General features: G+C 39.2%; 1 protein-coding gene across 15 annotated transcripts in view; it reads right to left on the bottom strand.

Moving 5' to 3' along the window:
- Positions 1 to 13,365, bottom strand: part of FGGY (FGGY carbohydrate kinase domain containing) — a 322,392-nt gene that overhangs the window by 37,820 nt on the left and 271,207 nt on the right. For all 15 annotated transcript variants that reach the window (XM_054834554.1, XM_054834558.1, XM_054834553.1 and 12 more), the window contains 3 exons: positions 9,174 to 9,281; positions 5,749 to 5,810; positions 864 to 1,011 (listed from right to left, as the gene is read on the bottom strand). In XM_054834554.1, the coding sequence (XP_054690529.1) occupies positions 864 to 1,011; positions 5,749 to 5,810; positions 9,174 to 9,281 (318 nt within the window). The remainder of the gene's footprint in view (positions 1 to 863; positions 1,012 to 5,748; positions 5,811 to 9,173; positions 9,282 to 13,365) is intronic.

The raw sequence follows: 13,365 nt of genomic DNA, 5'->3' as shown, positions 1-13,365 counted from the left end.
TGATGTCATCAAATTATACCATTATGATATTCTTCTGTTGTAGTCCTGCACAGTAACATCTTGGCTTGTGACCTAGCTGATCTACCACCATGAAGTTCAGTGAAAAGAAACATCCAAACATTTAAAGACGGGCTGAAAATCTCCCCAGCAGAGGTTCTCTGGTGAGCTTCCAAAAGCTGCCTGTTCTGGTTCCAGATTGCAACGCTCTGAAAATTTCTTTGTACAGAACACAATATTTCAAGCCCTTTGAGTTCCAAAAGTAGCAATTTTAAAACCCCAAGCCAGAATCAGATCAGGTTTAGCTTTGAACAAAGATGTATGAAGCACTATAGTTGCATATTTCCAATCGTGAGAGCATGTATGCCCATTTTTAACAATAAGCAGAGGAGCTTTTCAGTTTCTGTCGAAATTTACTACCCAACAACTAATACAGCACGTTTAGTGAACATTTATGTGTTTAAATCAAGCAATCTCTCCTCAGAATATTTCATTCCTTTCCCAGAGAGGCATACCAAAATTTGTGTTGAAATTCATTGCAACAGATACGCAAAATTCGGTAGACAGGTGAGTTAACAACAGCAAGCGCTGTTAGTCATGAAATGTGATTCCTAGGAAAGATACTGGGAGACACACAACACTTATTTTTAGAAAATAAATGTGGCTGTAGTGATATCTAAACTATAATGATCTCTGGGTTTCTACTGAAACATTAGCACACTTTGAATGCAGCAAGAAACCCAAATCCTGTGGGATAGTTTAAATAGCTAAGGAGGAGGATGCTCAAAATTGGAAAAAAGCTCCTTCCAAGATTTTTTTTTTTTTACCCTGTATTGACCTTTTTGCAAAGACAGGCTGTTTCTTACCATGCCCTTTAGTGTCAGATCTGTTAAGGGAGATCTGTTACCATGGAAATCTGGCCAAACATGTAAATCAACAGTGAGGAAACCCACAGGCAAAGATTTCTTAATCAGATCCAGGTGACTGTTCAAGTACGTATATATACTGTGAGCACTAGGAAAAAAAACAAGTTGGAAAAAGAGTGGGGGAGGTTATTCATCAAACATAAAACATTTGTACTACCATCAAATGCAGAAAACCCATCAAAGAACGTCAAATCCCAAATTTAAAAGAAAGGGGGAGAAAGGCAAAACCGAGTGCTTGCCAAGCCCATGGCATCGCAGGGTGCGGGCAGTGGGGATCTCTATCTGCACCGCCATTCCGCAGGGCATCTGGATTCCTCACTTTCACAGGACGAGGGGAGATAAAGGCAGCTGGTCATCTTGAGCTTGTACACTGCCTCCTACGGGTCCCTAGATGAGGAAGCTGTTTGATATTTTGGGGGCTGATGATGCTTGTCTCGAACAGAAAGGTGCTCACACTGTGAAAGAGAAAGCTAGAGAAAAGAAAGCTGAGAGAGAGGAATAAGGAGGATTCCAGACAAAAATGAAAATCAAATTCCTTTACAAATGTTTAAAAAATTCTCTGATTAATCAAGAGTGCTGGACTTCCAGCTTTCCTTTTTTAAACCATAATTATTTCAGTGTGTGTTATGATTAAAATGCAGCACTAAGGGTGGAGGAGAGAAAGCAAGTGGCTGCTATTTTAGGGAGGAGCCGAACATGGGCCTAAATATGATTGTATCTAAGTTCAGATACTACACCCAACTCCACAACATCCAACAGACTTTTTCCTGGACCAAGAGTAATCTTAGGACTAACGGTGAATTCTTCAGTGCTTTGGCTTGCAATGACTCTAGTGACATTCCATTTAAAAAATGTTGCAATTATGCTTAGAACATTTTTTCAAGCACTCATACTATCATAAACAGATTCATATATATTTTTCAACTCCTTGGAAATCTCCAAGTGGGGCATTTAATTCTAGACATGTGGGTCAATAATAGCATCTAACCCTAATTACAATTGATTAGTCATTGTCTCATCCACTGTAGACCCAAACAGTGATATTCATTTAGCCTCTACATGTATATTCAATCATGCACTAATGAGATCCCTAAGGGAATTTGGCATATGCTTTACTAGTTTGACTTCTGACCTGCTAGCAGCTGTATATTTATACTTTGCATTCAACCATTCAGCTGCATGTTTTTTCAATTATACCTTACCATGTGTATATGGTAATGATATCAGAGGATATCATTCAAAATGAAGTACACTTGGAAGACATTAAAATAACTAATTCAGATCATTATTCACGTACTTTAAAATGTACTTTATGTGTCTTCCTGGACCTGAATTATGATAATTTTCAGGTCACAATCATTTTTTCCCCCTTGTTGTAAAAGTGGCCCTGTTTTCTACATCCCAAAAGACTGCACTATAAGCAGTACATGCTAAGGACAAAGTCATTTTATTTCCCGTCTAAATCACAGCTTGACTGTTGGGAAGGAAAAGAAAGGAAAGCTTCACTCAACCACAGACCTACCAGACATCCCAGCTTCTATCTGATCTCCATCCTGCTTGATCATTCTCGCAAGGATTAGCCATTCGTGCAGCTCTGACAGAACACAAGGACTGTGCAAAAGAGGCTGAAGTTCAGCCAAATATCCTTAAGACCCACATAACCTTGGAATTACGTTTTTCTTTTCACATCTTTTACTTTTTTTCCCCCCCCTGCATATAGACATAGGTTCATTTGGACTGAGTGACTGGCAAAATCCTTCAAACACTTGCCAGTTCCAGTTTCTACCATGTTTGTGTTATACATAGTATTACACCATCAGCTTTTTCTATTCAGTTCTATGAGGAGGTATCAGTAGCAGCTGGATCTAACTTGCAGAGTTGAGCACAAGCTATTGCTATTAAAAAGGAACTATGTTGAAAGTGGAGAACAAGAAATCAATGCAAGTTTGCCCAGGGTTATGTTCGTATTTGGGACATAAATTCAGAAAGCAACAAGAAGTTGGTATTTAATCTGTTTAGGAATCCTGGAAGATGCCAGCAGGTATCTTTCAGGAAAAAAAAAATCTAAAAATGTTAGATTTCTAAATAAAAAAAAAAGGGCTCTAAAATATCTAGATGTACAGAGAACTGCCAAATATGATTATTATATTCTGCTTGAAAGATCCCAGAATTGCTGATGGATACTGTGTGTGTAACTTCCAACACTTTTTTTCAGGAGACATCTCTTCAGATGGGACATGGCATTGAGAAGTGAGGAAAAGAAATTCTGTCCTAAAACATAGCGCTTCACAGAGCACCCAAAGTGCATTTCAGAAGATTAGAAACTGTGATTCTAGAAAACAGAAGTATTTAAACTTTAAAACATAAATGATCATATTATTTCTTCTTTTATTTCCTACTCTATCCTACCTATAGAGGATTTAATGTATCAGTGATGGCTAGATGTCAGACCTACATAATATATAGACTGAAGACCAAAAGTGCTACATACACAGCAATTTCTGCAACTCACGGAACTGTGTGAAAAACACCAAGGTTTGCTGCTCACAGAGTATGCCAATTAGTTAGACCAAATGCTAAATTCTCCAGACAATCCTCATGTAGTCCAACCCTGTCCACTTCCAGTAAAAGAAGGGAAAAGAGAACACAGGAATAGTACTGGGGGGGTTGCACAAGACTGGTCTTCAGCATGAGCGGTTTCTGGCAAGTCTGTCTAAGCCACTCAATGCCTTAACAAGTTACCACAAATTACTGAAACAGTGATAAATGCAGCTTGCAAACTCTTGCTCCTGGTATAGGCGAAGGAACAGAAGTCCGCACAAGTGAAGCTTCTGAGATCAGCAGCTCAGCAGGCAGTTTGCCATGGCCAAACCTACTTATTAGCAGCACTGGAAGCCTGGGAGAAAGGCTAGACAGGCTTGGGAAGGCAGAAGTAGGTGACAGGCAGCAGCAAGTAAGAAGCACAGATTTGTGACCTCAGATGTTGCTTTGTAATGATCCAGACATGCATGTGCTTTTTGTCACTATGAAACCAGCCTAACTCTTCACTGTGTTGCACCTAGCATGGGAAGTAAAGGTATTATGCAATTGCACACGTAAGTATGGAATTCTCATTTTGTTTTCTTTCAAAAAAGAATTCTCATTTTGTTTGGTTTCTTTCTTTTTGTTTGTTCAAATTAAATTCTCTAATGAATATTTGAGAAGGACAGGGAGAAAGGGAATGGGGGAATTAATATGAGATTTGTTTATTAAATTTATAGCTATTCCAAACATTTCATTAGGAGAGTAATATCTGGAAAGCATTATAAAAATACCATTGAGCAAATTAACTTTATAAAATATTATCATCCTTTTTATAAAATATTATAATCATTTTTATCAATGCTATCTTCCACAATTTTACTGACCACAGGAGACTCAAATCCAAAGTTATGACACCATATGCTCAGATAACATGGAGTTCTATTCCCAATATTCTGTATTTGGTGTCCTATTCACATCACAATCCAAGCTTTTTGCGCTATGAAATTAGTTGTGGTCAGTCAGTTCAGTATCAGATCTAGCATAGACAAGCAGGTTACTCTATATTCATTTTTCCAACACAAAAAAAAAAGGTTTATCCTGGCATTACAGACTAATTGTTTGTCTTATGCTTGTGCTTTATATGGGGGCACCGGAAAAATGGCCTGGAAGCCAAAATTTTGGGAAAAAACCCAGATCAATCCTTATTCCAAACATACACAGATGCATTTATTTCCTGATTTCCTTTTTTAAAGAACAACAAAGAGAATTCTAGGAAGCATGAATCTATTTCATATTGAATGATGTCCAATACATTTCTGGGAATCCTGCTCAAGTTCTTAACAAACAAATAAGGCATTGGGCACTACAAAGCACGGAAGGCTCATCCAGAGAAACCAGGTAGCTTTATCCTCCCAAGGAGGACTGAAAATAACTGTATAACTGCATGTGCTTAATACATCTATGAGGACTGAGCCTTGCCTTTTAGGTCAGAGTGATAAACTGAAGATAAAATGCCAAGTTTGGTGGTTTTTTTCTTTAAGCTAAGGAGGAAAAAGAAATTAAAAGAGAATCAAATTTTCATCCAATGTGCCTAACTGTTCAGCTAAGATCTCTCTGGGAGTGACGTGAACCATCTTTAAAGGAATCCAAGCCAAAATAGCTTGAGAAAGTCCAGATCTGACAGAAATGTCTGGACTGTCTTCATCCACTTCTGAAGCAGATCAAACTAAAATTCCACATTGCACACAGCTTCCTGCTCAAGGAATCCTGGAGTTACCTCCAATTCACTCCTACGTCTTAAGCTTTGTCTGGAAATTCATCCTGGGTTTCTCTGTTCTATTTGCGCTGCCATGCAGGAGTTTTTCATACAGTGGCTATACCGTCCTTTAGGTGACTGTTCAAAAATTAATTATATATTCTTAATTAAGCTACATTTCATCCTTGGACCTTAAAAGTGTCGCCTACAAATTAAGACACATCATTAGCCCAAGGCATAAAGGTCTGCTGAACAGGACTGATGCTATGGTATCAAGAAATACCCTGAGCTGGATATAAAAGAAGTTGAAAAGCAGAAAGTTAGTGTCACCACTTAGATACACCGAAGGTATCTGAGGGGAGTTTAAAGCTTTCATCTTTGAGCAATCACCTGGCAAGCCTTTGTAAATACTTCCAACCCACTATCAGACTTGTTAATTCCCCTGTTTCAGAAGAAGGATGCAGCAGTGCAATTCTGCACTGCTGGGAATACAGCGTATCATCAATTTGTAAGGCAGGTATGTGATAAAGGAATAAGAACAGTGACCTGGCTGCAGCTTTTGACTGTAATTCCGGGAAGGCGACATGGCTGCGGACCACATGATCTATCTGAAAAAGAGGAAAGCAACATTTTTGGGATGATTACATCTTAAAAATTCAGTCCCAGAAAAGGGTAATGCAGTGTCATAACTTTAAAAAGACAAGAGGGGTTCTAAATTACTCATGAGGTGTTAAGTCCTACTGAAGTCAATGGCAAATCTCCCACTGACATTACTGGATTCAGGATTTGGCTTAAAAAACAGTAAGAAAAAACAACCAATGCTGCACCAAAAATAGGCAAAATGCTAAGCATGCAGGTCCTCAGTCAGAAGAGCAAGCTGAAAGGATGACTTTTTTCTGTCCAACACTACCTGAGAGCATGTCCTCTAGTCTCTCCCATTCTTTTGCACGGATACCCTCATTGGAATTCTACCAGGAACATCTTCTTGGCCCAAATCTCTACATCTTTCTATATCACACTGTTATAATAAAACACAAGGTGTGTTGTCATCCTGATAGATGCTCTATATGTTCATTGCAGGAAACAAAATGTATACCCTGACAAGCAATTATTGCTATAAAAAAAGATCAATATAGGCTCTGTCTTATACTAAATTTATAAATCAGCTTGTCCTTTCACCTCAGAGTGGCTACCATTACTCACAAAACAGAGTATCAGGTAGAATAACATGGGCTTTTAAGACAGTATTTCAGCAGGTTTTGCGGCCTCTTGTTAATATCCCATCAGAGGTGACGGCAAAAGCTCAGGAGGCAAAACTAGAGCTACTCAAGAGCACTGAGTATATTTGGCAATACCTACTGGCAGCAAACCGCATTAGGTATTTAATTTTTAACAGCATGAGTCTAGTCCTTAACCAGTGTAGGACAACATATAATGAAGCATACACATTTGAACATAGCAATAAAAATAATGCATGCCTGTTCTTTCTGAGATTTGCATCAAAGACAAAACTCGAACATGTGCATGCATTAGAAACAAAGCTCAAGCCTGAATTTTGCAATCTTGCATAATCTGTTTAGAACACAGGAGCAGCTCATAAATTCAGAAATAAATCTATAAATGCATATCACATATACGTGTGTGCTATGAAAACAAAATACACAAAAATGTTACGCAAGTTATGAAGTTAGATATTTAAATGCCCTTAATTCAAGACGTGGCCACATGAGGGTTGCATCTAGAAACCCCTTTCTGCTGTTCGTTATTTTACAGTTTGTAGTGATGTCAAGCCATCCTTTGTCTCTGTTGTGCAATATCTTTCTTCCTATAAATTTTGAGAATCCAGTGTAAAAGCCAATCTAATACACAAACAAACAAGCTTTTTCAAAACAAGCGGAGCTCTTAATTCTTCATTTGGACTCTATCTGAACCAGTTTTCAAAATCTGACAGACTTTTTTCACAGCTGTATCAATAAAAAAAGTAATTTTTAAAGGGAAGCGTATCAGTTTTACTTTTAAGAGGTTCAACAGACTGTTCAAATTTCATGAAAAGAATTCACCTTTGGGCATAGATCAAGCAATGAAAAGAATCCCAAAACATGACCATTTTTTTGTTTTCAGAAAGCTTGAAGTATGAGAAAGCAGGATCTTAAAAAGGCTACAGCTTTAAAATTACAAAGCTAATGAATGCAACCTATCCTCCACACAGTGCACATGCACTCTTTCCTCCTATGGCTCCCCCTATGTGTTTTCAGTACATACAACCTCAAGAAAACCACATGAGATATTCTAAGAATGTTTTAATAAGACAGATTCCCTAATATACCTAACAGTACTCAGAGCTGACTTTTGCTATGCGTCCTAACAAGACCATGTATTTTTTCCAGCAATTTCTTTAATGACTCAGGAATGTCTTGTTCTCTGGTACCAGAATGGAAAGGATTTTAAAAATCATCTTTCTGAAATGCCCTAACTCTCATGGTACATTTTAACTGTGGAATCACCCTGAGCCAGCCAAGAAAAAACACTGACTTATTGTATCCTCTCTAGAGCTTAGGTAAGTGTCTTTACCTGTTTTGGATTAAGCACATAGAGACTTTTCCTCTCAAAGGTGTTCTTCCAAAGAAACACACAAGATTTGCTATTTCCCCTTTCAAGTGGTGGTGTTATGGGCAGTAATTTAATTTTACTTCTGGTTGTAGCAGTTACCTATAAAATGGGACACTTTGGTTCTAGCCCCATCTTGACCTGAAAAATTTAAAGCGCACACATCCCACCTGCTGCGAGAGTGCTTTAGCCAGAAGACTAAGGATGGGTTGGAAATGGGATGGGAAGCAGAGGCTGCAGGAGAGGAAGAGGGATGACGACTCTCCCACTGAGGCTGTGACACCATACAGAGAGGAATGTCAGATTCACGTGGCCAAGGAGAGAGCACAGGAGGGAACACCAGTTCATAGCTCAGCGTTCAGGGTGTGTCGGGGCTTCCTGATCCAGGATTACTCCTGTTTCTCATTCAGTGACTGTTCCATATGGAATGTATAAATGCAATGATGCCCCAATCTACTACTTCCTGGACATGTACTCCGATCACTAGGCTTTTAAAAAGGTGGGTGGTGCTAGGTCTGAGTAAGAGAGCAATTACGCCTGCAATTTGTGAAAGACCAAACCCGCCTGTATGTTTGATGAGCTTAACGAGAATACCCACAGGATCGGGCCCACCTCCTGTAGTTTCTCAAGAGGAGCTTGGTACCTCACGCCTAAGGGCAGTCAGTATTTGTACAGACTGAGCAGGGACACACGCAGGGAGCTTTAGAAGCTTCCACGGTTAAGCAGCCACTAAGGTCTTGCTGACGCTTTTGGACTCAAACCTAAATACTGTTTTATACATGTAGCCTTTCTTTAAATTTGACATTGGTGTTTTAGTTCTGACTGCCTCCCTCTAAATAGGAAAATTAATTTTTAGAGAATCCAGTCTGGTTTTAATTTTTATTGATAAATTAAGTTAACCTAATATAGTCAGAGTCTTTGCACTCAAGGAAAGAATTGAGGTGACGATATATGCAGTATCTATCTAGACAGGATAACATGTTAAGATATTACTATTCTGTCCATACAACACATTTATGCCCATCAATGAGCACAATTGTTCTATACAACACAATATGTATCATCTTCTTTATCTCAAAGTCTATCTAAGCCTCCTGCTAAGAATGAATGCCTATTTGTCTGTAAAATAATAATAATAATCACCATCATCATAAGAGGAAGACACACCCTTAGTGCTTGCCCCATATATAATCTCCCATCAGTATGCAAATGAACAGTTTATAAGAGACATAACGATCAACTAATTGTTCGTTGCTTTCAGCAGCATGGTTTCTCCTATGATCTCACCAAGGTGTTTCAGGCAGAGCTCTGGCTGAATTGAGAGTGAAGCTATCCCAAGTCAGCCCATGTCTCCAAACACTTACCAGTTTCCCTGTAGCACTTTGACCTCCTTCGTTCAACCACAATCCAGGTACCATTGCAGAGAAATAAGGTCCCCAAACACCAGGCACAAAAATGGGTGTTTCACTGACCTGGAAAAGCAAGAGAAGGCTCTTGTGAATCAAAGTACCTGCAAAGCAGGTAATTCACAACTAAAGTTTGGCAGCTATCAGAGTCCAATACTGAAATGATTTCTGTTCCTCCACTGGAGTTCCCAACATGAGTGGAGACGTATAGGTAGGGTTACTCTAAGGAGAATGTGGAGAAATATGTCCCCCATTTGCATCATTTTTAGCTGGGATGACACAGCTGCAGCTACTGATTGCACAACACCCCCGCTCACTCCCATTTATGGAACAGCTGGGTCTGGCCATGCAGAAAGTAAGAAATTTCAGGAGCAGGACTGTATTTTACAGGGAGAGAGAAACTGCCCTGTTTCTCCTGAAAAACACCTTACTTAGAATGAACAGTCAGATACAACACTCTGCTTGACTGTCATCAGAAAATATAGCCAATCTAATCGGCAACCGGTGTTTACAGAGAACTTATGCCTTCAGAGTTAAGAATCGAGGGGGAGGGAAGCCTGCTGACAGAGGACAGCAAGGTCTCCTGAGATCTATCATCAACTCCAAAGGCTTGCAGTGGAATCACAAGCTGCAGTGATCTCACAGCGCTGTCAGGAGAGTTAGGTGCCTCAGGTAGAAGCTGCAAACATGGGCTTGTGTTAGCCCACAGGAAACATTTGCCTGGGTAAACATTAGATTCTGCCCCTTACTTAGGCTTAGCTTTACACAAATCACTCCTTCCTTCACACCTGTGAACCCTTTCATCAAGGCAGATATCTAAGCACTACCATCCAAAAACTGAACAGGATTGTAGTCTACCGCTACACTCACATATACGGTGATATCCTGCTCCTAGGCAATATTTTAGTGGTTAGACCACTCGGGATGTGGGAGACATTGGTTCATTTCCTTTATCTGCTTCAGAAAATGCAAATTACCAGATTTTAAGGGTGGAGGACATTTTCCTTCCTCTTCTAAGGCTGTTCCACTTTCAATAGACTAGATAGACTTTCTAGACTTCCTTTCTGGTCCAGAAAGAAAGCGTAAGGAGGTATGCTATCTAGTCTGGCCAGTAAGGTGCAGCACGTGCCGGGGAACGCGTCTGGGGAACTTGGTACTTGCTACAAAGACTAGTTACGTACTCTGCTCTGGTTGAACACATTAATAATTCTTGCAGCGGGGGCTGGAGAAGACAGGTCATCCACTCCCCTGGCAGGCTACCTGTCTTCTCTTTGAGGCATGATTCATGTTTTCTCTTCCAGGACCACCAGATTTATACATTTGAGGTACACGCAGCCATGCAGTTCTACACTATCACATGACGCATGGATTCACCTCCTGCTAGTCCATGTTAATGGGAAGGTTAAATCTGCAACTGTTGTTCTCTAGAAGGTGGGAGATGCTCCAAGAGGAGGAAACAAGAGAATTCTCTAACAAAATAAGTCTGTATGTTTACAATGCTGGAAGAGCAAAAAAGAAAGGTCTTAGTCAATGGGACAATGTTTTTTTGTATTTAGACCTTGCTCTTCATTAGCAAAATTCTAGACCCATTAAAGGATGCTTGAGGTTAGCTATTGATTTCAACAAGGCCCAGATTTCATGTCAAAATAGTTTTGAGGAGGAGTAGTTAAAAATTCAGGCCTGTTCCTGTTAAACTTGATGCACATTCTCCCTATATTGAAACAGGCCAAACTTTAAAGACAGTTTTTGCTAGCAACTAGGGAATATGCTCCAAGATGCCATTTGCTGGCATTTGTGCATCCCACATGTTTAGTAAATACACCAGCAGGGAGGTTGCTGCACAAACAATAGTCTGCTCGAGCCATAAACTTACATTACAGCTGATTCTTGTCATGAAGTTAAGTAGGAAAAAAAGACCAACAAAAACTTGTTTTTCAAAATACATCACTACAGTTTCAAGCAATCCTGATTTCTCTTAGGAACGCATCTAACAAGTACAAGAATCTTGCTCAGTTCTCCCCTATCAGCTCTAACGCACTGACTTACTTTTGCTAACGATGTATGCATGCACATATGTCTGTGTGTCTGCGTAAGATTTTGGCTGGCTAAACCCATTAAAGAGCAAGAATAGCTGCACTGAATTTAAAAAGGCATTTATGACTCCAAGTGGACGAAGCTACGTCAAAAACATCGCAAAGACATTTGGTTTTGTTTTGTTTTCTCTTAAAACTACAAATTAATACAGCTTTGAGTTTTCAACACTTCTATGGGGCAAGCCTTCTTTTACAATTTCACTAACAAAATGAAGTGCAACAGAAAGCAAATCCTAAAATAACCTGATTTTTAGACCAATTCCACATCACTGACCTTACTGAGAACACAGCATAAGGTCAAAATTCCCAGTTAGTATCTGCTCCGAACTAGCAATGGAAGCCTGCCGAGAATCCAAGCGTCCTTGTTTCATTCCCATCCTATAGTTGTGGACACAACAACACATCTCTACAGGTGGGGAGGAACATTTAGGGCAGAATGGGCCTGGATTTTTGAAGTCTCATCTCAAAATATTTTTGATACAGCAAACTTTGCGGTATTCTGTACTCTACCGTGATTTCTGAAGGAAGAATCTAGCTACACCAGATGTATCAAGCTTAAAACCCAACTGCTATATAGTGTGAAGAAACCAAATAGTCTAAGGATATTAAAGGCACCAAGATGCTTTGTGAAATCACAGGAAGTTCTAAATATTGAGAAGGACTATGTACTTGAGAAAAAAAATAAATTTAAAAAAAATTTTTCTTCTGTCATTAGTCCACAACTTACCAAATTGTCCCTTATGTCTGATAACACTGAAAGGGTTAGATTGATTAAAAGACCAAACTCTCCCTGGAGCCAGTACTTTTGCCCTAGTATTTTGGACACCCACAGGAATTTGCCAGGACAGGGTATTTCCGTGCTGGCTCTTCTCAAATTACACCGAGACTTTCCTATCATCTTACTACTGAAGTACCGTTTGTACACATTCCAGCAAACTTTCAACACATAAACAGAGCAAACGAGGGAGCTGCATATTGCCACACTGGTGAATATAGCCAGCAGGGTACTAGGTTACCATTTTTTTTTTCTGCTATGGGAGCTTTTAACTGGAATAAAGAACACTGGCCATCATGCTGGGCTTTATTGGCACTGCATACGGCATCATCAGATTTCCCATCTCCTCTTTCCACTTAAAGAGTTTAATTCACATTTTGTAGACTCAGGGTTTTGATGCACATGGAAAGTAAGAAAACTGGGAAATAATATACTCCTCAAAAGAGACTCACAACCTTTGAGAAGCAATAGTTTGAACATTCCTCCGTAGATATATGCATAAGAAGTAGCAAATGGTTTCCATTTCCCCTCCTTGAAATAACTTGGATGATGCTTAAGTTTTTCAAGCCATGCAGCAGCTGGCATTTGTATTTTCTTAATAAAAAGTCCAAATTCTGTTTGAGTATACATACACCCAATCCCACTAAAACACATGACTAGACATAAGCGTAAGGTTGGAGAAATAGTGCACAGTTTGCCGCAGAACCCAGAAGATAAGTACAATTTGCCAGACTCAGAGCTATTTTTGTTACACTAATACCATGTCCTTTTCATAGCTTTCTATTGCGTTCAGACATTCTTACAATGATATAGGAGCATCAATGTGGTGGCTTTTTTTTTTCCTTTAATGAGCTTAAGAAAATCCTTAATCTTTTTAGTAGAAAAACAACATCTGTTTTAGATTTATGGGCAATTGATTTTTATTTTTAAAGCAAATAAGAGATGTCATCCTTCTTTGAAAGTTAAAATAAGTATTCAAAGGGAGCCTCAGATTTTCTGTCTTATATTTAACTTAAATTCATCCTGTGGCACACTCCTATTGTGAGGCATATTAACGTCTATTATTTTTTTACATGTAGTGAAACTGAAACACAGAGAGACACTAGAATGATCTCTGCACAACAATTATTGCAGCAGGAATTTGAAGATGGGAGATGAGAAGAATCTGAACCTATTCACACTTTGAGACATAAGCAGCACCTATAAATATTTTAGTTGAACATATTCACATGGAGACTATTGCCCTCATTCGTGATGATACTTACAGAACTATTAGACTTGG

The sequence above is a fragment of the Grus americana genome, chromosome 8 (assembly GCF_028858705.1).
Source record: "Grus americana isolate bGruAme1 chromosome 8, bGruAme1.mat, whole genome shotgun sequence".
Classification (NCBI taxonomy): Eukaryota; Metazoa; Chordata; class Aves; order Gruiformes; family Gruidae; genus Grus; species Grus americana.
This window is presented reverse-complemented; position numbering and strand designations above follow the sequence as displayed.